At 52.7% G+C, this 15073-nt stretch overlaps 5 protein-coding genes across 5 annotated transcripts; 3 read left to right on the forward strand and 2 right to left on the reverse strand.

Moving 5' to 3' along the window:
- Positions 1-359: 359 nt before the first annotated feature.
- M421DRAFT_88132 (uncharacterized protein) lies at positions 360-776 on the reverse strand (the record flags this gene model as incomplete). The annotated part of the gene is made up of 1 exon (XM_033597635.1): positions 360-776. The coding sequence occupies one exon, from the start codon at positions 774-776 to the stop codon at positions 360-362; it is 417 nt and encodes a 138-aa protein (XP_033454357.1).
- Positions 777-1422: 646 nt separating this feature from the next.
- M421DRAFT_51380 (uncharacterized protein) lies at positions 1423-2313 on the forward strand (the record flags this gene model as incomplete). The annotated part of the gene is made up of 1 exon (XM_033594927.1): positions 1423-2313. The coding sequence occupies one exon, from the start codon at positions 1423-1425 to the stop codon at positions 2311-2313; it is 891 nt and encodes a 296-aa protein (XP_033454358.1).
- Positions 2314-2804: 491 nt separating this feature from the next.
- Positions 2805-6628, reverse strand: M421DRAFT_415153 (kinesin-domain-containing protein). Its single transcript, XM_033590591.1, has 3 exons — positions 6138-6628; positions 3254-6088; positions 2805-3194 (listed from the first exon to the last, which is right to left on the reverse strand). Exons 1-3 carry the CDS (start codon positions 6594-6596, stop codon positions 2823-2825), a joined length of 3666 nt encoding a protein of 1221 aa, XP_033454359.1. The 5' UTR covers positions 6597-6628; the 3' UTR covers positions 2805-2822.
- Positions 6629-7185: 557 nt separating this feature from the next.
- M421DRAFT_50429 (uncharacterized protein) lies at positions 7186-8802 on the forward strand (the record flags this gene model as incomplete). Its single annotated transcript, XM_033594828.1, has 2 exons — positions 7186-7237; positions 7286-8802. 2 exons carry the CDS (start codon positions 7186-7188, stop codon positions 8800-8802), a joined length of 1569 nt encoding a protein of 522 aa, XP_033454360.1.
- Positions 8803-9044: 242 nt separating this feature from the next.
- Positions 9045-12346, forward strand: M421DRAFT_415156 (isoleucyl-tRNA synthetase). Its single transcript, XM_033590592.1, has one exon. The coding sequence runs from the start codon at positions 9052-9054 to the stop codon at positions 12082-12084; it is 3033 nt and encodes a 1010-aa protein (XP_033454361.1). The 5' UTR covers positions 9045-9051; the 3' UTR covers positions 12085-12346.
- Positions 12347-15073: the final 2727 nt, after the last annotated feature.

Below are 15073 nucleotides of genomic sequence, written 5' to 3' on the forward strand. Positions count from 1 at the left end.
GTGCGAGGTGGTCATTGATGCGCCATCATCGGATGTGACTAGGAGTAGTCTATGCCAGGCGTCGGGAGCTGAATCTTCATATAGGGCAATTGGGTCTGCCACGAGTCCCACGAATCTTTTATCTTCCGCCGCTTCTCATAGACTTGGTAAAAGTGTTGTTGTAGCCCCGAATTCGTTGCATTTGACCCCTGGTCTGACTCGAGGAGTGTGTGAGCTAGGTCCTGTTTCGCGCGCGCCTCCAAATGGTTGGAATGCACCAATTGCTCATCAATATCCGACTATCCCTTTTCGAAAGACATAAGATTTCTTTGTGGTCTGAGCCGCGATGTCGTCGCCTGGTCGCTCAGGTGCACTTTCCTTCAATGCACATGAAAATCATCTGGACGTTTGAAGGTGCGGTCGCACCCAGGCACGTCACATGTAGTAGCTAGGGGCGCATCCGCGGCATGCATCGATCGTACGTGTCTCGTTAAATTGCGTTTACAAAACCTCTCCGAGAACATATGCTGGCATATTGGGCAGTCTGAGTTGATTCGTCTCCGATCAACATTCTGACGGGATTCAAAAGCTAAGCTGAAGAGGTCAACAGCCTTGCTGCCCTTGGCTTGCTCGGATTCGTAGCGTCGTCTCCCTCTACGGCCTTGGCGAGATAAAGTAGATTGTGAAGCGTCTCCGAAAACATGTGGTGGAGGCGAGACACTGTGATGGTCCCACAGGCCAACGGGAAGAGAACCCTGGTCTTCGATCTTAAGAAAGTCAACAGGTAGAGACGTCATGATGAATACTGAAGCTTTTTGGGTTTGCTGAGATGCAGAAGGAATGAACAAGCGCAATCTGCGATCAGGCTGAGGCAGTTGAAGAGCCCTGGTGTGCTGTGCGCGACTTCTGTCTGGTTGCGTTTATAAATTCGCGGCACCAATGGATTGAGGGCCGACTGAGCCGCGCATACTTTGTATGGTTTGAGTAACTGCTCGAAATGCCAGATGCATGTATAAGCCATATAGTAGGCATGGTATATATGAGAACGGCAAAGACCTTTTTTCTTGGGGGGGTTGAGCGCTGGGAACAACTTTGAAACAGCGTGAAATTGGGTACGGCAGAAGTACTTGCGGAAAGTAGGAAAAGATGGAGATCTAGTAGTATAAATTGAACGTCAATGCAAAGCCATTGGAGAGGATACCAAATTGATGTCGTTGAAAAGATGCGGTAATGAGGGTGAGTGATGACGCAGCAACCCGAAGTGGCCTCAATTTTCCCCACAAAACGTCTGCGGGGACGCCTTGCCGCCGAGAACAAGACAACTGAACACCGCAGTCCAGCCCTACCATATCCCAAAAGCTCGTACTACCCTCGGCAACCTCTATCAAACCAAAAATTCGGAAAACTCAAGTCATAATGTCACAAGCCGGAATCCCCTTCGACATGCCTACCAAAGCCCAGGTCATTGCAGCCCAACAACAAAACCCACAATCACAGCCCTCATCAACCGAATCGTCCCCAATCTCAAAGCGTCTCCCACGCGCAAACTCCATCGTCAGAACCGCCGCCTCGCGCGGCGCGCAAGCAACACCAAGGCAAATCCGCATCTTACTTTGCAACCCCAACTCCACCGCCGCCATGACACGCGCTTGCGTGGATATGGTTTTGCCCACGCTCTCCTCCAACGTAGTATTGGTAGGCTGCACAGCGCTCGAACCTGCGCCCAGCGCCGTGGAAGGAAAATTTGACGACGTGATGAGCGCGGCGGTCGCTGTACAGGGGATCTTGCAGCATGCAAGTCAATTCGATGCGTTTCTGATTGCGTGCTACAGCGATCACGCGCTGATTAGGATGTTGAGAGAGGAGTTGACGCAGCCCGTTGTTGGGATCATGGAGGCGAGTCTTTTTGCAGCGCGGACGCTGGGGACGCGGTTTGGGATTATTTGCAGTGGACCGCGGTCCAAGTATACATTGGAAGACACCGTGCGAAGTTCTGGGTTTGACAATTTCTGCGTTGGGGTGAGGAGCTGTAATTTGGGTGTTTTGGGATTGAAAGAGAGGCCCAGAGACGAAGTGCTGCGCATCATGGGTCAAGTTGGAAGGGAGCTAGCTGGGGATGGCGCAGACGTGATTCTGCTTGGCTGTACGGGCATGGCGGACCTGAAGTCTGCAGTTGAGGAAGCTGTCGGTGAGGATGTTCAGGTCATTGACGGAGTTGTGGCTGGGGTTCATCACCTCATTGGGCTTTGTAGGATGGGTGTCAAGACTGCGAAGAAAGGGGCTTATGCGAGTTCGACGACGGCGAGACAGAGGAGAGGCCAAGATTGGTTGTGAACGGTGAGGCAGCTCAAGTGATATCGAGTGGATCTCTGCATCCTCGATGTTCTCTCGGAAAAGAGGGAGCCTCGGGCCTTTATGATTACGCACGCTCGCCTCTCGACTACGTACTTACGCGGCGGCCAGTCTGAGCTCAGGCTGTCTACCAGACACCACCTGCTTCTCCAGCTAGGACAACATCAGCAAGACCGCAGCCACTAAGTGTGGCAATAACAGTTCTCTAACTGCTAGAGGTTGTTGCGTTTGTCTTAACATGGACGCAGGGCCATTTGTTGACACGAAGGCCGCTGGGGAGACATTGGGAAATGAGGATTGGGAAATCAGGCAGCGCAACGATCAATCCTGTAACGGCAATCTCAAATTACAAGCCGGAACTGTAGCTGAGTAGATGTTCGAGATAGGTATATGTGAGCTTCGTGCATGCGGAGTGGGCAGCAGACAAGTGTAAATAACCATATTCACGTACTGTGCAGATTTCACTTCGAATAGAGAGAAAAGTAATTCATTCAAAACACTACGCCGACACCTAAGAAATGCAGAGAGGGAGCTCGAACACTCAACCGACAGTGTGTAGTGCACATGCATCTACTATCCAAACGCCATTGACCGAGAGACCGGCCCAGACCAAAATGAACAACGCCTATACAACAAAGACTATACCAAACGAAGATCGAAAAGAAGTTTAGCTGCCACCATGGCTCCTCAACCTTCTGCCAGCAGTCTGCCCAGGTCCAATCGAACTCGAAAAGTTTGTGAGACTCATATTCTCCCTGTCGTCCTTGCCACCGCCAACAGTTTTCGTCAGCGTCTTCTTCATTGGCAACTTGCTGCCCTCTTCGGCCTTGAGTTTTTTGTTTGGCGGCGCTGCCATGACGACGCTATCGCTGGACCTTGAGACAAGCGGCAAAGGCTGAGTGTGCGCGCTCTCCTGAGCGACGATGTTAACGTCAAGCTCGCGAAGGGATATGGGCGCGGTGCGATTTTGGGCGTGCACACTGATGGAGCGTCCAAAGTCAGGCTTGGCGGGTGGAAAGAGCTCAGTGGTGGAGTCGGTGGGTGAGGTAGCATCAACAAAAATGGGTTGCTTAGTTGGGCTACGGGTGGCATCATCGGCAGGGGCCGGGCGATCGCGGAGACGAGAGAGGATGTTCTCGTGGCTTTCGGTGCGAGGAAGGTTGGACGGGATTTGGTAATTGACGCGCTGGGGTGTCTGGCCAGTTGGATTGTATTCGATGAGGTTCTGTGCGCCGACAGTCTCGCGGAGCTCGTGAAGAGGCGCACGAATGGTAGCATCAGCAGACAATGATGAGAGCGTCTCCTTGAGAGTGCTCTGTTGAGCTAATACGTCGGCCTCGAGAGACTGGACACGTTCGAAGGATGTGGAGAGATGCTCGCCGATGCTGGAGTAGGAAGTCTGTACAGTCGATGAGAGTGTAGCGAGCGAAGCAGTATGTGCGGTGTGGTGAACGTTGTTCTGTTCGCGGACACGAGAGACAATGTCGTCAAGTGAGTGCAATTGTGTGTCGAGATGCCCCTTCTGGGCCTCCACTGTCTTCACAGTGCTCGCGTGAACTGAAGTAGTAGTATCCTTCAGCAAGTCCGAGTGCTTCGTCGCCATCTCGTAGTCACCGCGGAGCTTGGTCTTTATGGCGTCGCGCGATGCTGTGACGCCAGCAGCAACGGTCTTGGATTGATCATTCCAAGCCTCAATGCCTGCGGCGTATTCGCTCTGCTGTGACTCGAAAGCTGCGTTTGCAACACCAAGCTCTTCGCCAACGCTTGCGAGCTTCTGGTTCATGCGCTGGTCCTGAGCATCTGCGTTGGCGCTAATAAGCGTGGTGATCTGTTGAAGCAGTTGCTGACGTTCTTCTGCAGACTTTTGCTTCTCCTCATCCACGACCTGTGCCAGTCGTCCCTGCGTGTGCTTGTTCGCTGCCAGTAGAGCTGCATTTGCATCAAGAACCTGTACATGCAGTCGGTCGTTCTCTGCCTGTTGTGCGCTCAGACTCTTGACCAATCCATCGAAAGTAGCCTTGAATTCACGGCCAAGATTCGCGTATGACTGGTGCAGCTCGTCTCTGAAGCCATCCAGCTCGGTGATGATATTTGCTGAAATCTGCTCGGCTGCAGAAGAGAGTTCATCGAGACCAGTGCCAATCTTCGACTTCACGTCCTCACGTAGCGTCTTGATCTCCTCGAGGACCACGTTCATGTCATCACGAGTCTTGGCGGTCTGCTGGTTGACCTCCTGCTCAGAGGTCTCGTAGGCCTGCATCTTCTCCTGCAAGAAAGACTGGGACGCTCCGAGCTTCTCGAGCTCGTCGTTGACAAAATCTTGCATGCGCGCCGACAACAGGTCCATGATCTGGCCCTGCTGCTGCTGGAAGTCCTCGATCCGATCCTCCACTATGCGTGTTGTATCCAGAACATGGTTCTGCGAAGTCGCCCAGTTGCGGCGATTTTGCGACTGCAGTTCTGACTTCCGGCGAATCTTGGATCGCAGCCCATCAAGATCTGAGGTGGTCTTGCCGAGTGTCGAGATCATGCCATACCCGATCTCTGCGAGCACACCCTCGGTCTTTGCGTGTGCCTTTCGTAGTTCGGCCTCTTCTGCGAGATTCTGTCGTGTGTGCTCCAACACGATCTCCGTCTTCTCCAGTATGCCCTTAGTGCCCTCTAGAGCTAGCTGCGTCTGCTCATTGTCTTTTTTGAGAGTTTGGAAGTTCGTTGTGATCTTGAAGAGTTCTTCGACCCTATTGCGGAGGTTGACCTCCATGGTCTCGATTCGGTCTCGCTGCTCCTCGCTAAGGATGCGTCTCGACTCGCTGATTGTTGTGATCTCCTCATAGTTCTCCTGGGTAAGGTAGACGCCATTACGCTGCCGTGTTGCGATGAGCTCGCTCTTCAGCTTCTCGATCTCGACCGTGAACTCTTTCAGAAGAGTCTTCTTGTTAATCGCCTGGTTCATCTGCGGCTTGTTTCGAATATTCTTCGCGCGGAAAGCGTAGTCGAGCGTCGATATCGTTTCTTCGAGATTACTCTTCGCCGGCGATAGAGTCGCGATGATGCATGTCTTCGTTCGACCACCGAGGGAGTCTTGTAAAAGTCGTGTCAATTTCGACTCGCGGTACGGAATATGGGAGCTGCGTTCGACGAGCGCGTTGATAACGCGACCTAGCGTGAGCAAACTCTTGTTAATCAGACCGGCTTCTGCGGCACGCTTGTTCTCTGCGCCACTGCGCTGGATGTTTTCGCTGCCAGCAAGATCGACAAGGTTGAGCTTTCCAGCACTCAGGTATTCCTGTCCATCTTCCGTAGTGCGCTTGATGTACACTGTAATGGTGAAGACTGTGTGCGATCGAGAACTGAGGTCGTTGCACTTTGTCGCTGCCACCTGACGCTTGTGAGAACCAGAGCGCAACAGCTGGATGCCCTCTCGGGCTGTCCTCAGATGACACTCCTCCATACCCTGAACCATTGTTGTGGTCTGGCCCTTTTTGCTGTTGTCATCGAAAATCTTCAGCTTCACTGTGTCGTCTGCAGCGCAAAGATCGCGCAGCTCTTCGTTATACAGTTCAATGAAGGAGCACTTCACGGAGTTTTCCGTCTCTTCTTGGCCGAGTTTATCGAACAGCGCATGCAAAACGCGGGGAACGATACCGGCGGCGTCGGGGAGGGGAAGAACGTCTGAGATGTCACCGGTCATGGTGTATGTCTTCCCTGTACCGGTTTGACCGTATGCGAAGATTGTGCAGTTGAAGCCGTCAAGGACCTGCACACGTCAGAAAGCGCCATATCAAAGAAATCCTTTGTATACGTGCCTCGTCAATGATGGGTGCAACAACCTCATCAAAGATCATGCCCTGGTCGGCGGCTGGCGAAAAGACCTTATCGAACTGGTAGGTTTTGTTACTGAGCGCGCTGGGGCCCATAGAGAGTTCGACTGTATTGCCCTTGATTCCGTTCGTAGAGACAACAACACCGCTGTTCTCGCGCACTTCGCGGTCATTGCGACCACGGCATCGAACAACGACGTTGATGTTGGTCTCCTGGCCGACATCCTCGAAATCTGTGGCTTTCCGCTTAAGTGGCGACGAACGTGGTGTTCCTCGGGTCCTAGTCGAAGCTACTGATTCTGCTCGAGATGTGCGCCCATCAAGCATGGGAGTGGCAGAGCGGCCACGAAGGAGGTTGTTTGTGCCCTGTCGCGAAGCTGGCGGGCGCATTGTGGATATTGTGCGCTTTACCGCCGGCGCACCTGGTCTCGGAAGGCCAGACATGTCGAAGTATGCTGGCTGTAGTGGTCAGTAAGGTTGTTGGTGGTGATGTCGTCGTGTGTTGATGCACGTAAACAATCAAAACACAAGGGCAGGGTTCCCAGTGGGGTCCAAACGCGCTTGCGGCAGGCGCGCCCGAGCTCCCCTTCGTCATGCTCGGCGGCTCAACAGCTGCAACTTCAACAACCTGACCTGTTTACCAAAGAAATCTTTGATTTGCTTTATTTTTGCAAATTACATCCGTATTCGTGCATTTTGCTCCATCTTGATATATCTTCCAGGCTCCGCTGTAGACAAGGTCGCCATCAATTTGCAAGGTCCCCCACGGGCCGCCAGAGGCACCCCTCCTTCCAACGTAGCTGCTTGTCGAGGTCTATTTCCACATCTTGACCATATACTTCGTATACGCTATACCGAGGGAAACGTGGGCGCTGCAAGTAGATGACCTTTGAAGGTCGATCGACTGCCCATCAGCCGCTTCACCGTGTCCACGTGAGGGAGCACAAGATCACACCCACTGCGCGTGCCTGTGCTTAGACCGGAACGCCGACTGCGTTGCAGAAGCACTCTCCTCTCCAAACACTCACGGAATATGGAGGAAAGTACTATGCAACTGCAGCCGGGGCGCAGTATAGGCTTCATGAGTTGGTAGCTTATCTATATAAGCAAGGCTCGTACTGACAACACCACAGCGCTGGGGTGCTCACTGCACGAAATCCTCACTACTATCAAGGCCGAAGTCAAGACATTTCCGCGATTCCAGCTCTATCACGATGACCTCTGCCCTATCTCGTCGCCTGTACAAGTAGTCCTGCCCGACAACGGCCTGCGGCTACAGTTCGATGGCCCTGACCAGCGGTTGCGCCTGATCGAGGTGCTCGACTTCACAAAAGCGCGACTTGTGTACAAGGATATCGAGGTGTTCAGACCTGTTGATATGCATGGTGGTGCGACAGGACCCAGATTTAGGCACATCTATGACAAGCTGCTGGGGCCTACGTACGGAGGAGAATACCTACCGCCAAAGTTTGAGAGCCCGGATGCAAGAGGGACATACAACTTGTCATACCCAGGCATTGCGTTCAAATTCCCAGTACAGCACTCTGTATACTCGCCCAAGAATGACTTCATCTCGTTGCTGTCATCTTCTGCGACGGGGCCGGCGACCTCCATGGCAGTGTTTAGCGGTGAATCGTGGCAGAAGGCACGGGCGACATTATTCACAGCAAATCCTACGACTCCAAGGTCTTCAGCGCTCGTAGGTACTAAGGGTACAGGAGGTGGGTCTGATGAGATTGAGCTTGTCAAAGTGCACGGCGAAGGGCGAGTCGAGTTGGTCAGAAGAACAAATACTCCGTTTTGGATCATCCTGAGCGAAACAACACCTCAGGACCTCATCATGGAGCTTGGAGCGCCAGACTCTATTTACCGCAAGAACGATCACCGCCTATCGATCCACAAAGACCGGACCACAAGTGATGCATCTGACCACTCGCCTGGTGGGCTGACACCAGATGATATGCTAGACTCAGACAGGGGGTCGGCGATCGGCACAGATAACGAGGATGATTGGGAGGACGATGACGAAGCAGTTCTCGAAGCTCAGGAGCGTGAGATCGCGGCAGCGGAGCACTTCTACAACTACTACCACCACGGCTTCGATATTCTGATTTCGCAACCAACACAAATCTCACCTCCGTCGCCAACAGTTGAGCGCAAAGAACCAGATCTGCACGCTGAAGGCAATTTGAGCGCACAACCACTCAATCATCTTACGGCAACGAAGATCATCTTCCATGGTAACATTCCTGGCTCGTACCAGTTCAACAGACACAGGAGAAGCAGATGGACCTTAGAACACGTACCTTCGGCACAATACCGCGAGGCACTGAACTCTGAGATGCGCTTCAGTGATATTTCGGGACGCCTCAAAGAGGTTTTCAAGACTTTCTATGACAACGAAGAGCAAGAAAGGCTACAACAGCGCGGCATGGCACTGAACAGAGGTTGGGGTGACAGTCCTGGCAGCAGCGTTGAGCTGCTTGGAGGATGGGAAGATGCATCCGGCAGACGCAACCAATTTGCCAATGCTGGGAGCGTCACAGGGGATGGTACTACAGACGTCGGTAATGTGGAACTATTTGGATTTCCCGGCATGGTATTCGAGGTGCTAAAGAATGGTGCCGTAAGCTCTCTAACTGTTTACTGAGGTATAAGTATGAGTCGTGGAAGGTACTATGATGCCTAAGTGACTCAAGGAAAGCGCGATATAGATCAGTAGAAGAAACTACTTCTAATGAGAACGGCTGACAGTACGACACTAAGTTTACATTTTCTTACTTTTCCTTGTGATACGACCGACCGATCTCCACCAGTAGCCGAGGCATCGCCGAATGCGGACCCCCGAGCCTCAAGTTATAAAAAACCATCCAAAGTTCTAACACCGCTTAACGATGCCATGCTAACTCCAACGCGCGTTCTCCGCGCATCCTACTCATCAACTCTCCGCCTGCCCAAATCACCGTTCCCGCCCCGTCCACTCCCGGAGAAGACACCGCTCTACTTGCAACGATGCACTGATGACCTCTACGCCTGGCAGCGTGCGCGCAAAGCCAAACCTTTCACCCTCCACGATGGCCCGCCGTACGCCAATGGCCCATTACACATCGGCCACGCCCTAAACAAGATTACAAAAGACGTCATATGTCGCTTCCACGTCTCCCAAGGCAACAAAGTGTCCTACATCCCCGGCTGGGACTGCCACGGCCTCCCTATCGAAATTAAAGCGCTACAAGCCGCGAAGAAGTCCCTAGGCGACACTGATGCAGTCGCTATTCGTAGCGCTGCGCGCGAACTTGCTGCTACCACCGTCGAGGCGCAGAAACATGGGTTTAGAGAATGGGGCGTTATGGGCGATTGGGACAATGCGTATAAGACCATGGAGAAGGGCTTTGAGCTGAGGCAGCTTGAGGTCTTCAAGAAAATGTGGGAGAAGGGGCTGGTGTACAGGCAGTTCAAGCCTGTTTACTGGAGTCCGAGCTCGAGGACGGCGCTGGCGGAGGCGGAGCTCGAGTATGATGAGGGGTATAAGAGTCTGGCTGCGTTTGTGAGGTTTCCGACGCAGATCACGAAGGACCTGATGGCGAAGCTGCAAGACAAGGGTGTAAAGGGCAATGTCAATGTGGTCATTTGGACCACTACACCTTGGACGTTGCCTGCGAATAAGGCCATCGCTGTGCATAGGGATATGGAGTACTGCGTTGTCAGGGATGCAGGAAAAGACAGCGAGCTGACGTTCGTCGCCGCAACAAGAGTGGCAGAGTACGAGAAAGTACTTGAGCGCAAGCTCGAAGTTGTTGTGTCTAGGCTACGGGGATCAGACCTTGCTGGGAACCTCCAGTACGAGAACCCTTTCCAGAAGGCTAGCGGGCCACAGCCAATCATTCACGCAGATTTTGTGACCGACTCGTCTGGTACTGGACTAGTCCACTTTGCGCCTGGTCACGGAATGGACGACTACCACGTCTGCCAGGCCATGGGAATACCGGCATTTGCGCCGGTCGACGACGCTGGTACATTCACAAAAGATGCTTTCCCCGAACAGCCAGAGCTCCTTGAAGGTCTACCTGTCTCTGACGAGAAGAAGACCGGTACACGAGCCATCTGCGACTACCTCGAGAAGCAAGGCCTGCTTCGCGCGAAACAGAACTACCGACACAAGTACCCCATTGATTGGAGGACGAAACAGCCAGTCATTGTGAGAGCGACCGAACAGTGGTTCGCTGATGTTGGCGATCTCAAAGATGCTTCAATGAAAGCTATTGCTGATGTGAACTTCCTTCCTGAGACTGGCCGACCACGACTAGAGAGCTTCATTCAGGGCCGAAGTCAGTGGTGTATTTCGCGCCAGCGCGCATGGGGTGTGCCAATTCCTGCGCTGTACAAGGTTCAAGGCGACTCACTAGAGGCCACTATGGATGCGAAAACCATCGGGCACCTGATTAACACCATCAAAGAGCGTGGCATCGATGCCTGGTGGACAGATGCTCCCTCAGATCCAATATGGACACCCTCTCATCTCGCTGGAACAGGGACATACGTACGCGGACGCGATACAATGGATGTATGGTTTGACAGTGGCACATCCTGGACGCTTCTGCCGCAACTCAAGGACGGTCCGGTCGCAGATGTCTACCTTGAAGGCACCGATCAGCATCGTGGATGGTTTCAATCTTCGCTCCTCACCCGCATTGCCACGCAAGATTACTCCTCCGGCACTGCACATGCACCATACAAGACACTTATCACACACGGCTTCACACTGGACTCAGACGGTCGCAAAATGAGCAAGTCATTAGGCAATGTCATTTCACCCTCCCAGATCATGAATGGCGAGCTTCTCCCACCCGTCAAGCGTAAGAAGCAGAAGGGACAAGCTGCACTGCCGTATCCAACATACGATGGTATGGGCGCTGATGCACTGCGTCTGTGGGCCACCAGCAGCGACTACATGCGTGATGTCACCATTGGTCAGCCTGTGCTGCAGTCCGTCAACCAGGCTCTACACAAATACCGAGTGACCTTCAAGTGGCTTCTTGGCGTGCTCTCGTTGCCCTCCTGCCCACCTACTTTCCAATCATTCAACGCTCTGCGCGATGAGCTTCCGACTTCTTCACTCCTATCCGATACGTTGGCGCAGCATAGACTCGCCCAAATCTCAGCAGACATACACACATACTACGCCCGCTATGAATTCTTCAAGTCTCTGAGCACGCTGAACAGATATATCGCTGCTGATCTCAGCGCGTTTTACTTTGAGACCCTCAAGGACCGCATCTACACCGGTCATACCTCTGATTGCGTCACTCTGCAGTCACACCTGGGACTCATCTTCTACGAGCTCTTGCAAATCCTCGCCCCGATCACACCGCTACTCGTCGAAGAGGTGTGGGATCACGTACCCGCTGCTCTCAAAGAAAAGAGTATACATCCATCACAAGCCGTCTGGACAGCGCTACCCACAACAAATGCAGCAACGAGTAAAGCCCTGGATGGCGCACTGGACAGAATAAACGAGATCAGCAACGCTGTCAAAGTCGCTCAAGAGCACCTCAGAACGTCGAAGAAGATCGGCTCTGGCCTCGAAACAGCAGTCACACTCGTCATGTCGCCTGACGCGATTTACGAGTTCAACGCCCTTCTACAGTCATGTGTCCCGCATGTCGAGCTCGACGTGCGGACCCAACTCTCAGGGCTCTTGGTTGTCAGCGATTTTGAGATGAGCGCTACACATCCGGACAAAGCAGATGTGTGGGACAGGTCGGCGTGTGAGCCTGTTGTGACCACGAATGAGGATAGTGTTCTGGCAGGCGCAAGGGTGATTGTGCATCCACCCCGGCTGGAGAAGTGTCCGAGGTGTTGGCGTTTTGCTAAGAAGGCCGAGGAGGAGCTTTGCCAGAGGTGCGATGATGTGATTAAGGAGGTTGTGTAAGAGTATTTGATATGATTATAGGAAAGATATGCATGACTGTCAACTTTACCTTTATGACAAAAAGGCTCCAGCAGGATCTGACCACCAGTCCACTTCCGTATACCCATTGTAATCAACATCAATGTCAACCCAAACAACTTCCAGGCTATTGGATCAACCTCAAGGCTCACAGCACGGAGGCGGTGGATCATGCCGCACAGCAACATACTCAACATACTCAGCTACCATCTCAAGATCAGGTTCTAGCTCAGTATCATTCGCAAGAAAAAAGATGGGACGGAGGAACGTCACGACAAGCACTCCGAACACGAGCAACATGATTACTCCGGTGCTGGTGGCGGCGTGTGAGCAGGGCATTGTGGGTTGGAAATGAGTGGAACAATAATGAAGTGTGGATAGATACGAAATCAAGGTAACACAGAAGAGACGATTAAGCAAGCTTTCTGGCATTGCTTGAATCGTGTACTGTGTCCGCACTGTCCCTGGTCTGTAGGCCACGTGTTGTGGGTGATTGATGTCCAGCCCCGGTTGCGAAAAGGGCCAGCTCCACTTGTGGGTTCGGCTCCGGATTGTATTAGCGTGTTCGCCCTGTCCAAGGAGGTGCTCTCGGAAAATTCGCCCAGTTGCTGATTGGAGGACTCGGATAATTACTGTCGTCTAATCGCGATTGGTCGTTGGAAGCACGATTGTGAGCATGTTTGCTGTGGAGAGTCGGCGAAGGCATCGCTATCCAATCCACAATCGGACATCGCGAATTATACCAGTTCGGACATCGTGAAATTTACTAGATCAGCTGTGCACAGTCCCTAGCTCTCCACATCTGATAGACAGCATCCTGCGTTGTCTATTGTCGAGGCTGAGTGTTGTCAGGACTACGATGGAGCAGAGGCACCTTTTCGGAAAGATCGTTAAGCGAATGGGTGCCGCCCGCTGAACCACACGTGAAAGCTAGCAACGTTGCCGTACCGTGAGTAGCCCAAGTTAAGGATACAAGTAGTCCAGGTCAAAATCTGCGCATGCATGCATGCGGGTCGTGAATATGTCGCTTGACCAGACGTCGTGGGGTTGTCTTAGGGCTTCACCGCCTGTCTGTATCCGACGTACTGCCGCTCTCCATTATCCAACAAGCTGTGCCCCGCACATGGCCTTCGTCACGCACGAGCCTGCACCCTCGACTCGAGGCTCTGCACTCGACATAATTCACCGTTCACTTTGTCAGCGTTTGAGCTCATGCACACCCTGGCGTAGATCAGCCTCGAATCTAGCCACAACGCACTCACATCTATGTACACCGGAATCTAGTTCTACCGCTGCAGGCGCCTAGCTCACATCTACAACGTACTAAGATGGCGTGGTGGACTAATACACATTCTATAACTCAGGGTCTGCTGTTACGCATTAGCAGCACAGACGTCATGAGCTGGCGTCAGGCATTCCATGCGTACGCATGAGTCTAGCAGAGGCGTACACATTATGGGCGCCCGAAGGTATAGGGCGTAGCGCGCTCGCGGATCCCGGCACGCAGCGGAAGTTTGGTAGCCCTTAGTGTCCGCGTCGAGCTAGAGGCGCGTCAAACGCCGACCAAGAAGCCCTATCTGACAGAGTTCAATAGTTCACAGTGTTTAGACGTTAACTGGCTTTCATGGCTGCCGCTGTGGGCTTGCAATGTCGCGGTGCAGCTGCACGGTCTATCTGAGAGGATTGACTGCATCGAATTGCGCATCGGGTCCGAACTGGATGTCTCGATTGAAGAATAGGTACATGGCGATTGGACGGGGACCGTGTAACCGTTAGGTCCGTGCAGGTGTATCGTCCTAAGGTTTGACGTCAAAGCGGAGACTGTACTGGATGCATGTGGATCGTACAGCTGCGCTGGTCTTGAAACGACTAGTATCGCAGTCTCAATGAGACATCCATCTTGGGTTCAACCCAGGTGCCGTCTAGATCGACAAGAGAATCAATTGACCTGCACCGTCGACAGTAAGTCACTTCACTCTTTGTCACGACGCGCCACTGTCAGTGCCGAAAGTTTCATGATCTTAGGCCTTTCTTGAAGATGCTCGACCACGTTGTGTCTTGTCAAAATTCGACGTCTTCGCAATGTTCACGATAACTCATCCGCGGCCTCGTATGCATATTCTCGTGGAAACACAATCCTTTTATCCGGGAGACATGACGGGAGCATCCAGACCGCGACATGGGCCCGCTCAAGAAGGCCCGGTGACATGTCACTTGGGCCTGCTGCCGGGCCCAAGGAACACGTTCCCCGGTTATCCCCATTGAGGTAGGTGCAATGTGGACCAGCATGGAAAGCGTCAAAACTTAACATGATCGGATCCAAAGTCGGATAGACGTGCAAGCTGTAGGGATGTTGCGCTGCGTGTTAGTTCATCAAGGTATCCCGAAGCCATGGGCGAACATGTAGAACCAAGGCTTCCTCCGGTCTCGATTTTCCCCACCAAGCTGTGTGGGAGATGCAGAAAAGTCCACAGAGTGCATGCTGTGATGTTATCGACCGCACCGTGCCGCGGTATGTTGTCAGTGTTGATAATGTTCGTATCAATATTACCTTCATGGTGAAGAGCATTATCCACTGAGCCCAAAGCATCCCGGCAGACACTCTTGCAGGGCGTAATTTCCACTTGAGACTATAAGTTCTCGTTGTCCGAAACCAACTAGGTATCCACGTACGTCACACCGAACCCACATGCTTGCCCAGCACTTGGTTCAGGGATACAGAAACGCCTTGAACCATGTCTTGGTTACAGGAGATCTTCGCACTCGTGTGCATTCCTCTTGCCTATTATCGACGGAAGCAATAAAGCATTGGCCGCAGCGTGACAGCACGAGCTTGAGGACCTGTCACGAGGCGCTGTGACCACTTCCATGGGTCATGCACAAGGGTCAAGGGTACGATTGAGATGTCATGATAATGTTCGAGAGGGCCCAATTAGGATGTGGGTATTGCGATGAGAGAGTCCAATATCTT

Source organism: Didymella exigua, assembly GCF_010094145.1.
Source record: "Didymella exigua CBS 183.55 unplaced genomic scaffold M421scaffold_1, whole genome shotgun sequence".
In the NCBI taxonomy this organism is placed as follows: Eukaryota; Fungi; Ascomycota; class Dothideomycetes; order Pleosporales; family Didymellaceae; genus Didymella; species Didymella exigua.